Source organism: Nesoenas mayeri (genome assembly GCF_963082525.1).
Source record: "Nesoenas mayeri genome assembly, chromosome: 5".
NCBI lineage: Eukaryota > Metazoa > Chordata > Aves > Columbiformes > Columbidae > Nesoenas > Nesoenas mayeri.
In genome coordinates, this window is record NC_137548.1 from 8,884,997 (window position 1) to 8,897,257 (window position 12,261).

General features: G+C 47.1%; 1 protein-coding gene across 1 annotated transcript in view; it reads left to right on the forward strand.

Annotated features, from left to right (window-relative positions):
• Nucleotides 1-9,564: 9,564 nt before the first annotated feature.
• Nucleotides 9,565-12,261, forward strand: part of NUDT14 (nudix hydrolase 14) — a gene marked incomplete at its 3' end in the record, with an annotated part of 60,125 nt that continues 57,428 nt past the window's right edge. The window contains exon 1 of the mRNA XM_080345887.1: nt 9,565-9,648. Coding sequence (XP_080202013.1) covers nt 9,568-9,648 — 81 coding nt within the window. The 5' untranslated portion in view covers nt 9,565-9,567. The remainder of the gene's footprint in view (nt 9,649-12,261) is intronic.

Below are 12,261 nucleotides of genomic sequence, written 5' to 3' on the forward strand. Positions count from 1 at the left end.
CTCAACTCAATCACTCCAACTCCTATACTGCTTCCTGACTTCAGCTCTGCTATACTGAGATCCTGCTGCCCTGTATCTCCAGCCCACGTCCCTCAAATCCAAAGCACCCCCAGCTGCCGTTCTCCATTCTGTCCTTCAATCACACACGCTCTTTGATGAAAAGTTACACCCCCTTGTATTAAGTTGGTAAGAACTTACCCTGCCCTTCCTCAGAGTTCTCCTCAAATCCAGTTCTGACCACAAGAATCTCACAAAAGCATTTAGCCTGTTTTGCTCTGTGTTTTGATACCAATGAGCACAAGAAAGTTCTGGATTCCTAAGTACTGCTGCAATACAAATAAATATGAAAATAATATAGTATGCTTAATGAAGAAGAGGCAGAAAAATGGTGAGTTATCTCTCCTTAGCTTTCAATTTCATAAACCACATATACATGTATTTATATTAAATCAAAATAGAAGCCAGGTACCTGCTCCCTACATCTGGTGGAGAAAAAGCCCCCTGACTATTTTTTTCTTTGGAATGTCTCAATTTACCGAACAGAAACATTTCATACGGACAAGTATTCAACTAAATTCCTTTGGAAAACAGGCAAGCTTCCCCTGGAGCTATGCCAGCCCTGGCTTCTGAGCAGCCCAGCTGGTAGTATCCTGAGGACCGGGGCTTCCAGCTCCCACAGGTTCAACAAAACTTGCTAGGCAAAGTGCCTGAAGATTAAGGACCCTTGGGCTTGTAATGCTGCAGTCAGGGCAGGCTACCAGGCACAGCACAGTGACATGGTGACAAGCGAGCTCAGAGATATCCTGGTCACGGCTAGAGCCATGGCCAACATTCAAGTATCCAACAACTCGGGCTCCAGCCCTTTTTACAGACAATTTAAAACTATTGGAACACCAAGGTTCCCTGAGAAATCAAAATGCTTTTCTCCTTGCAGCTTTATTGCATACATATGGGGCAAATGAAAGCAGATTCTTCTTATTCCTTTACTCTCCTTCAGCTGTTCCTTATTACTGTACATTAGTCTTGTTTGTTCCTTTGTATGAATTAGTTTGCAGCTCTTTAGGAAAAAACACCATTTTTCTACCTGTATTTGAACAGCTTCTAGCATAATGAGACCCAGATAGTAGCTGTACATGGTACTGTAATAAAACCAACAAGGTGTTATCATTTTATTTCTTTTCTCTCATTAGAGAGGAGCTTATTGAAAAATCAAAGTCTTCACTCTAATCATTTTCACTCTGTTAGCTGTAGGCAACATTTGTTGGATGGTAATTAAAATAATTTAAAAGTATCTAAATTTTGCATGCATATTGTTTCTTATTTTTTCACAGACTATACGTTTGCTCTTGCCCAAGCTGAAAAGCTAGAAATCAGAATTTACTTTCCAAGTTCTCACCTCCGTCTCTCTACTTTATACCATATTGCAACTTGTCATAGTATATTATGAATATCTTATGAACTGTCTAATTGACATATTAGTTGCATATTTATGTTGAAGAGCTTTTTTGCTCCACTGTTTTAGAGATTGATTTTACATGTCATGATATTCATATCTATACTGAATATATTTCAATTATTTTTTTCTTACAGTATTTAGTTCAAAGATTTTAATGATTATATGCACCTAAAAAAGAGCTGTGTATCGGTCCTTCATTTCACAAGGCAGACAGATACAAATTTCAGCTCTTCTTGGAAATCACACTATTCTACTGGACACAGGTGAGTTTTCCACTACAGCCACAAGACAGTATTTGGCTTTGCAAAGTAAAGACCAAGATGGTCCTTTCTCAATAAAAGAGACACACTTTGATTTTCTGAAAAGAAGGAGGAGTTAATGAAAACATCTAAGGAAAACTCTAACTTGGAGCGGTGCACATCAGCAATACCACACACCATTCCCATCTTGCTCATGCTGTCAGTCCCTACAAACCAAATTCTGCAAACCCATACATGAATAATTACGCCGAGTTCTTCAGACTGAGGCTATTCATGTGATTAAAGCAGCCCTGAACCAACTGATGAATAAAATTGTTGGAACATAATGTTATGTACTGCAGTGCAGACCTCTAATTTTGTATTTTGTAATAGAAATGTAAATTATTTAAAACAAAAAGAAGTAATGTCTCAAGAAAGTTACTGCTAAAGTAAAAACAAATTTCTCTAGGGCTCTATTTACAATGCCAGAATTGCATAAGCACGATTTCTGACTTTCATGAATGTAACCAGGGTGGTTATGCCCCAGAACTAAATAACAATTAAAAGCTAGATATTGGCAGCTTCAGGCTTGCTTTTCTGCAGGAGCCTAAGGGGTAAACTTTAGAAGGCAAACTTCACAACAGCCACTTCACTACGGAAAGAACCTGCATCTGATCCCCAGAAAGGCACTCAAAACTAACGTCTCTGTGGCAATGCAAGGATGGCCCACATGAAGAGAACAAGCTTTCATGCTGAAAACCCTAAGAATTCCCATCATGAGATTACAAAATATACTGGGTGTTGGACATTTTCATTCATCTTTCGCCTATGCAGCAAAGGTGTCCGACCTTCCTGATACCCTTATGTGGCCTTAACAAAAATTGCATGTGGCCTTGGGAGCTTAGGAGGAAAGTTCTGGGAGCAATTTCCAGGCAGAAGGAAACTGCTCTGCTGGCGTCCCAGCTGTCTGCTGCTGGATGGGGCTGAACCAGGGACACAGGTAGATCCTGGGTCAGCTGGTGCCCATTGGCTTCAGCGGCCTTCTGTCTGGAGCTGGGCATTCAGGTTGGCTGTCACCCCAGCATCAAAGCCTCTCTACCAAATATGTAGCATCGCCTTGGCACAGGACCTGGGCTTCACAGCTCACAAATCTTAGGTTTGCCATCATTTACATTTCCTGTTGGTTTTTTTTTTTTTTTCTTGTAACCATGAGGGTTAGAAATCATTTCTTAAAAATGAAAGCTGGGAATTGCAAGTCAGCATGCCTCTAGATGCTGAGGCTTTTGTATTCACAGTATCTTAGTAACGGCAATACTCAAATAAGAAAGCAATGATACTCTGCAGTATATTCAGGACCACTCTGGAGATAAGGAAGGCTCAGGTCTGGATGATTTTTGCCCATGAGCACTGGCATGTCACAGAGCAAAGTGAGCCTGGTAAGGATCGACTGAATTTAAAAGCACATGCTGGCACGCACAAAGATCGCTGTGGAGAATGTGCTGCCTAACTGTGCATGAACAAACCCTGCAGCTCGGGCACTTTGCTAAGCCCCAGCAGGAAGAGGGAAGTACAGCAAGGGACATTCCTGGGTGTCCACCCACGGTAAACAGTGGGGCTGCTGGCTGAACAGATGGGCCAGGGCGGGTGGTGAAGGGCTGTCCCTGCTCCCCACACACCCACAGCCCAGCAGCTGCGCTGGCTCCCGTGGGCAGGAGATGGGCAGCAGCGCCAGGCTCGCACGGGAAACGGCCTCCATCATGTCCCAAAGCAAACAGCAATAAAACAAACCGCTAATGAGGATGGAACCTGAGCCTCTGCAGAGTGCATGCCCAAGGAGCGTGTGTCTGCCTGGGTTCAAGGGAAAGGGAAGGACCGTTGCCGACGGAAACTTCAAGCTCAAGGGGATTTCTTTAAAACAATAACAACCAAAAAATTGGTTGGATATTTCACTCGTAATAAAAGTTACTCACAAAGTAAGACAAAGCAAACACTGCTTTGAAGGAAAGAGAAGCCTGTTAAACAAAGAGCCTTATCCTGCAGTGTCCTGGTTTTGTTAAAAACAAGGCCAGTTCTCTTATAGTGAATTTTCCTTTCAGCTAAGTTCCTCTAAGTACCTTCTAAATAACTGTACTTTTCTGAATTTAGCTGCATGGTTTTTGAGACACTGCGATCCAAAGCTGGTAAGATGACCAATGTAACGCAGAAGAAGCCCATGTTTAGATTTATTACTATAGCAACCAAGGATTCTGATAGAAGTCCTGTAAGTGAGAGGGGTCTAATTGCAAGGAGGGGTAGACAGAACAGGTGACTAAAACTGACCAAGTATTCCATCCCATCCATGTCATACACCCTTGTGGCAGATGCAACTCCCCTTTCTTCCCCTCCCTTCCTTCGATATGGAAGGTGCTGACACATCTCCCCCTCCTTCTCCTGCTTGAGGTTAACAGCTTCTTTTGTTTGACCCCAGAGCCCACTGGCCAGGGTTGTTAAGCCAGAGTAGGGGTGCAGAGAAGCTTCTGGAATGCCTACAGTCAGATCTGATCAGGCTACATAAAATAGGATTCTTGTCGAGGCTCCACCTGTTGCGTCGACCTCTTGGAGCACGAGCCAGACGCTGCCGCCAAGAGCCCTCCCGGGACAGGGACGCCACTTGCCTCATCTCCACGTGTAGGTAAGTGCTTACTCCGTGCTTCTATATAAGCACATGTATTTTCTTTAATTCCTCGCAGGATTGCGACTGCTTACTCCGTGCTTCACTATAAGGACGTGTATTTTCTGAAATAATTCCTCACAGGATCACAAGTGCTTACTCTGTGCTTCACGCACGTGTATTTTCTTTAATAACTCCTTGCCAGATTCAGGCAAGTGTATACTTTTCCTGATCTCAGGGACGGCTCTGGCATTGTTTTTGGTGAGCCACGTGTGTGCACACTGTGGATCTCCAGTGTTATTAGTTGCCACACATCAATAATTACCTTGACTGATATATGAACCTGTATTTAAGTCACTATGGAGAGCTAAAACCCCATTTTCCACCAGTTAATCTGCTGCGCTTTCTTTACCGAATAAAAGTTAGTTTTGAACCCTGTTGTTCACCTAAACTAACTTCGAGGTGCCTCCGTGACAACCCTATAAAAGTGGGAAATCACGAGGGTCTCGCTCTCTTCAACCATGGCCGACATCTGAAGAGGACCCTGCCTGTTGCCTCTGCGATCCAAGGCCTGGTTCCAGACCCTGCATCCCTGAATCCAGTTCCTGTTTACTGCGAAGTCGCGCTCAGGACCTGCGGGTGCCTGCCCTGCAGCTGCTGGAACCACACCAGCTCCCACCTCCACCATGGGTAGACCTTAATATCTTCAAGGCTAATCTCTGTTCCCATACCCTCTGTCAGGGAATCCACGGACCCACCGTAGTCCCCCACATCGCTTCAAAGGCCAGCAGCTGCAAGAGAGCTTTGATATAGAAGTATCAAAATCTGTTGATGGGAAGGAGGCTATTCATAGTCTAAAGCTGAGTCACAACCATGTGGACTGGCACAGTGTGGATGAAGTTTATCTTTACAGTGATGCAACGACATCTGAAATTGCAAGAACTGTTACACAAAAGTTGGAGTTTTCCAAAGCTTCAAGTAGTGGGACAAGGCTACATAGAGGTTATGTAGAAGAAGCTACGTTAGAAGACAAGCTACCACAAATTAGTCACATTGTGTTTGTTGTGCATAGTATTGGGCAGAAAATGGACCAAGGTAGGATCATCAAAAATACAGCTATGATGCGAGATACTGCAAGAAGAGTAGAAGAAAAGCATTTTTCCAATCTTGCACAACGCACATTGCATTTCTCCCAGTTGAATGGAGATCAAAACTTTCTCTCGATAGAGACACTGTGGACTCCATTACTCCAGATAAAGTACAAGGTTTAAGGAATATGCTGAACAGCAGCGTGATGGATATAATGTATTATACAAGTCCTCTTTACAGAGATGAAACGGTGAAAGGGCTGCAGCAGGAGATGAAATGTCTATACACACTCTTCTGCTCCCAGAATCCAGAGTTTGAGGAGAAAGGAGGGAAAGTCTCGATTGTGTCCTACTCGCTGGGCTGCATCAGCATGTACGACATCAGGACTGGCTGGAACCCCATCAGGCTTTATGAACAGTTGCTGCAGAAAGAGAAAAGTGGCCAGCAGTTCATCTCTACACAGACTCATGGATGGTGGCAAATGCCCTGTGGGGGTGGTTACAGCACTGGAAGCGAAATAACTGGCAGCACAGAGGTAAGCCTATTGGGGCTGGCCCATTGTGGCACAACATTGCCGCTTGCCTAGAGAACCTGACTCACACTTCTTGCCATGAAGCCAGTGCATTTAGTGCCAGGTCAGAGTCACTGCATCACTCAGCACAGACCAGCTAAAAAAGCCATATAAGGGAAGAGGAAAGGAGGAGTGCATCTCACCCATCCAAAAGTTAGTAGGTCAAGAGAGGTTCTCCTTCCCCTCTACTCTGCCCTGGTGAGACCACATCTGGAATATTGTGTCCAGTTCTGGGCCCCTCAGTTCCAGAAGGACAGGGAACTGCTGGAGAGAGTCCAGCACAGAGCAACGGAGATGATGAAGGGAGTGGAACATCTCCCTTATGAGGAAAGGCTGAGGGAGCTGGGGCTCTTTAGCTTGGAGAAGAGCAGACTGAGGGGTGACCTCATTCATGTTTATAAATATATATAGGGTGAGTGTCAGGAAGATGGAGCCAGGCTCTTCTCGGTGACAACCAATGATAGGACAAGGGGTAATGGGTGCAAACTGGAACACAAGAGGTTCCACTTAAATATGAGAAGAAACTTTTTCACAATGATGGTGAGAGAACCCTGGAACAGGCTGCCCAGGGAGGTTGTGGAGTCTCCTCTGGAGACATTCAAAACCCGCCTGGACGCCTTCCTGTGTAACCTCATCTGGGCGTTCCTGCTCCAGCGGGGGGACTGGACTAGATGATCTTTCGAGGTCCCTTCCAATCCCTGACATTCTGTGATTCTGTGAAGTTAGTCACTACATTATTGTCCATTGGAATAAGCAGGAGCTGTGTGCCATTTCCTTCCCAGGAGAGTTCCTGGAGTTGCAAAGGTAAAGCCACTTGCTGCGCAGAGCATCCAGGCCTTAACAAGGAATCATAATGAAACTCAGGTCCAGCTGCTCAACAGTAGTCTCAATATGCAGGGCACATTTTTCCTGTTTATTTTCTCAACTCAGATTTCACCTATAAAATGGTAACACTAAAGCAGCTCCTCAGTCCCAGCCTGTTAAATCCTTAGGTCACCTAGTGTATTCACACAATATTTTCTGATAAAGTAGTCCACAACTTTCAGTTGCAACACCACAGCACCCTGAAATGTGTTTTTCTGCAACACTGTGCTGAACTGTCCCGGGTATATCAGCGAGACCCGGTCTGTGACACATCACAACCCCAAAAGCTTCCCCACTAAGACCAAGAATGAAATAAGCAATCCATCACACGCTATGGCACGTTCCCCAAAACACACACACACTCAAAACCTAAAAGTGGTCTCAGAATGTTTATTGAAGAGGGCAATCTAACTGGCTGAACTGACCTGGGTAGCCAGTAACTTTTTATATAAGCAAACACAGATTCTGTAAACATGCTGTGCATGGAAACTGCGTTTATACTTAAATTGGACTTGCAAGACTGAAATAATTTAATAGAAAAATATAGATTTAGGTCCCTCGACATCATTCTGAAAAAAAAACAGAGATATAGCAAAAACAGAGATATAGCAACATACACAATTACGCAAACAGAGTTACACAAATATTTTCAAAGCTACTTAGTTGCCTATTCATTACGAAAGCTTTGCAAATATATTCTTTAAAAACACACTTTTCAGTCTCCTTTTTTTTGTCACTTGCGTTATTAGAACTGCTAGTAAGCATTCTGCAATGTAAGTGCTGCCTCATTTACTTCTTATGAAGTTTTGTAATTGCTGAATCTGTTCTTTTTAGCTACATTGCTAAGATTTTTGTTACCACATAGCATGATAAAAAACTTTCTGAGTAATGTAGTGGAAGTAGATTAGAAGCAAAAAAAAGAAACAGATGCAAGAAAGTTCAGATTATTCTGTGTGGTCAATATATTGACAAAATAATTTGATTTACATAGCAACTAAAATATCTGTACACTGGAACATCTGCACAGAAAGTGAACACAAACCAGAGATAACAACCATGACAAGTTGTGAGTTCCATTGCATTATCTAGAAAATCATTATCAGGAATATTAAAACATCAAAGGGAATCTAACCTAATGTTGGATAATGGTGATCAAACTCCTATGGAAATCAGGAAATCGTTAAAAAGAAGAGTGATTTGGTTATTAAAAAAAAAATATATATAGTAAAAGGGGAGAGAGTAATTATTTTGTAACTTTGCCATTGAAAACAGCCAGATGAGTATAACGAAGCTGCACTTATTCCTCCGTCATGGGCTGAGTGTTTGTCCATGACTGGATGCGACTCGTAAAGTTTGGGAAGCACCGAATGACGGGTTGCAAGTTACCAGTGAACCTCTATTTGCACCTGCATTTTCCTCACGACTCATAAAACTCCCATTTTGACATGAAAATACCCTGCAGGCACACGGAACAGGACGTGCTTTTAACAGCAATCCTGCAAATCCTTCTGTACATGGAGGATCAGGATAACCTGTAAAAATTCACAGAAAGGGTTGTCAGGCACTGGAACAGGCCGCCCAGGGCAGTGGTGGAGCCACCATCCCTGGAGGGGTTTAAAAGGCGTTAGATGAGGTTCTTAGGGACACGGTTTAGTGCTAGAGTGAGGTTATGGTTGGAGTCGATGATCCTGAGGGTTTCTTCCAACTGAAATGATCCTATGAAAATTCAGCACTTGGGTGTTTTTGCAGAGCAAAGGTGACAAGGTCCCTCTGTGCTGCTGCTGCCACATCCCCATTTTGGGAGTGAAACCCAGGATTTCGGCTCTTCGCAGAGGGAAGGGGGCTGAAGGGCGCTTGTCACGGCTCTGCCGGCCGGCCCGCCACGGGCTGAGCACCGCGCCGGGGGCCTGGCCCTGTCCGGCCCGGCCGGGTCCTGCCCGGCTGAGCTCGGCCCTGGCCCCTGAGCTCGGTCCTGCCCGGCTGAGCTCGACCCCGGCCGCTGAGCTCGGTCCTGCCCGGCTGAGCTTGCTCCTGGCCGCTGAGCTCGGCCCTGGCCCCTGAGCTCGGCCCCGGCCGCTGAGCTCGGTCCTGGCCGCTGAGCTCGGTCCTGGCCGCTGAGCTCGGTCCTGCCCGGCTGAGCTCGCTCCTGGCCGCTGAGCTCGGCCCTGGCCCCTGAGCTCGGCCCCGGCCGCTGAGCTCGGCCCCGGCCGCTGAGCTCGGTCCTGGCCGCTGAGCTCGGTCCTGGCCGCTGAGCTCGGCCCTGGCCCCTGAGCTCGGTCCTGCCCGGCTGAGCTCGGCCCCGGCCGCTGAGCTCGGCCCTGGCCGCTGAGCTCGCTCCTGCCCGGCTGAGCTCGCTCCTGGCCGCCGAGCTCGGCCCTGCCCGCTGAGCTCGGTCCTGCCCGGCTGAGCTCGCTCCTGGCCGCTGAGCTCGCTCCTGGCCGCTGAGCTCGCTCCTGGCCGCTGAGCTCGGCCCTGGCCGCTGAGCTCGGCCCTGCCCGGCTGAGCTCGGTCCTGGCCGCTGAGCTCGGCCCCGGCCGCTGAGCTCGCTCCTGGCCGCTGAGCTCGGCCCTGGCCGCTGAGCTCGCTCCTGGCCGCTGAGCTCGGCCCTGGCCGCCGCCCTCGGCCCGGTCACCGGCGGCTGCGCGCGCCTCTCCCCTTCCTCCTCCTCCAGCTCTCGGCGGGCGCTGTCCCGGCAGCGATGGAGGCCATCGAGGAGCTGGTGCTCCAGCCCTGCACCTCCTCCCTCTACGTGCGGCCTTTCCGCCTCTGCTACCGGCAGGTGAGTGGCGCCGGCCACCGGCGGCTCGCCCCTCTGCTGCCGCCCAGACCCTTCCCTCATGGCCGGGCTAGCCCGTCCCTCCGCCGCGGCCGGCCGGCGGGGCCCCTCCCCGCTCGTCGCGGCGCGGAGGGGCGGGAGGCCAAAGGAGAAGGGCCGGCTGGCCCGGGGGCTCCTCTGGTGTCCTGCCACCCGCCCCTCCGCCTCCGCCATTTTGGGACAGCGGCGGTGTCTCCGGAGCAGCCTGCGGCTCATGGCGCCCTCCCGCCCCGCACGGCCGGAACCGCCCCTGGGGCGGCTGCGCTGGCCCTGCCCGGCGGGGAAGGGTGGTCAGGGGAAGGTGGCCCGAGACACCGGTGCCTGTGCAGGGCACCGCCTCAGGGTGTGCCGCCAGCTCCCGCACGGCGCTCCGTGCCCCCGGGTGCCTGCTGCCTCACCCGCTTTGGGGCTGTCTTAAACCCGTTCTTTTTGGTTCGTCCTTGAGCAGGGCACCTCTTGATTTGGTCCTTGCTTTGGTGCTGATAATTAGCAGATAGAGCCCATTGCTGGCGGGCAGGTTGTTACTTCCATTGCCGAGTCATGCCAGCCTCAGTGCAGGTGGGAAGCAGGGAAGGAAATCCCTTTCCTTATCGCATTTATATCAATGTGAGTCACCTTTCAGAGGATCCCTGAGAACTGGTCCTTCCAACAGTGGCAGGAATGTTTATAAATATATAAAGTGTGAGTGTCAGGAGGATGGAGCCAGGCTCTTCTCGGTGACAACCAATGATGGGACAAGGGGTAATGAGTGCAAACTGGAACACAGGAGGTTCCACTTAAATACGAGAAGAAAATTCTTCTCAATGAGGGGTAACAGAGCACTGGAACAGGCTGCCCAGGGAGGTTGTGGAGTCTCCTTCTCTGCAGACATTCAAAACCTGCCTGGACACCTTCCTATGTAACCTCATCTGGGTGTTCCTGCTCCAGCAGGGGAATTGGACTGGATGATCTTTCGAGGTCCCTTCCAATTCCTGACATTCTGTGATTCGGTGAATGCGCAGTGTGAAAAGTTAAATCATAGAATGTCCTGAGTTGAAAGGGACCCACAAAGATTGAGATCAACTCCTGTCCCTGCACATGACAACCCCACAGTTCACACCGTCTGAGGGTCTTGTCCAGTCTCTTCTTGAACAATCAGGCTTGGACCCCTCTTACCCGGCTAGAGGGGTAGAAGTGGAAATGCAGAAGAATTTGGACAGCCCTAGAAATGCAGACTGCATCTTCTCACTCTTATTCCTTCTTTGCTTTGCTTTGAAACTCATCAGTTTAAAAGGCAGAAGAGGGAATGTATATGGGGGAGGTGTGTTTAAGTCCAAGAGTGAGATAAGATGCAGAAAAATAAAAGTAAGGGTTCAAATAGCTTGCATCAAAGCACATTAACTGATCTTCTTTTTTTTTTTACCTTTTTTAATACATTTTGTATATGATTTTTCTAAAGAAATCTATTTTCTCGTTGGTTGGGATAAGTAAACATCTTGATTCGCGAACAGCTGAAAGCTTCACACTGAATTATTTCTTTTTAGATAGAAGAAAACTTGAAGAATGTTCCTTCATGTTCTGAGTTTTTGCTGGCGTAGTTTATAAGCGACAAATCCTACTTCTTAATTTCATTTTCATTTCTGAGTCACACTCTATTTACATGAAAAATGGCATTTAATTAAAATGTACAAAACAGTATTACAAAATTACATTTAATTGAATAAAAGTGCCTTAAATGCGATGAGTATGGTAAAGAAGCAATAAGGATGTGTTTGGTCACATGCTGTGATTTCACAGAGACCAGCACTGCCACCGAAAGAGGACGACTTGCCCTTTCTGCACATCTTGCTACTTCCCCTCCATGCACGAGTGTTTGTGCAGCAACAGTAGCTGGAATGAGGGATGTGGTCCAGGTCAAACCTAATCTGGCCAAAAAAATAAGCTGGTTTTAACCCAAACAAGGTCTCTGATTCCATTCAAATGCTTGTGCTGGCAGAGAGGAGGTGGTAATGTGGTGGTTAGGGATGAGCGTTTAGGGGCTGGTTGAGGGCAGAGATTGTTTCCCTTGGCCACAGCACTGTCTTAAAATGAATGTGCACAAGAGCTGGCTTGGGGCCAGCCTACTGAGAGCTGAACGAGCGCACGACTGTCTACACCTTTTGCATTTAAAAGCAGACTTACTAACCAGAGGAAATGCTAAATATTCTTAGTCATTTGACTACTTGTTTCAAAGACATTTTGGCCTGCTGAAAACCTCATTAAATACCTAAACAGTTAACTGTCTAAAATCTAAGGGAGTTTGGTGCTTGATCTGCTTAAGAACTCCTGAAAATTCCACCACTCATCGAAAACTGAAAATTATTTCCGAAATCTAGCCCTTGATCTTAACCATTTTATGCTGAGTAGGTTTTCCCCTTAGCCTTTTTTTTTTTTAATTTTATTCCCTAGATGGACAAAGAATAGAAACTTTTTTTCTTCTCCATTTGTAATTGGAGCTGTATCTGGAGTAAAACTAGTTTCCCTGTTCCACAGATTCGCTGCACGTGCTTGCAGAAGTTAACCCAAATCTAATAAAAAAGTCTTTCTGAGAAACAGAAT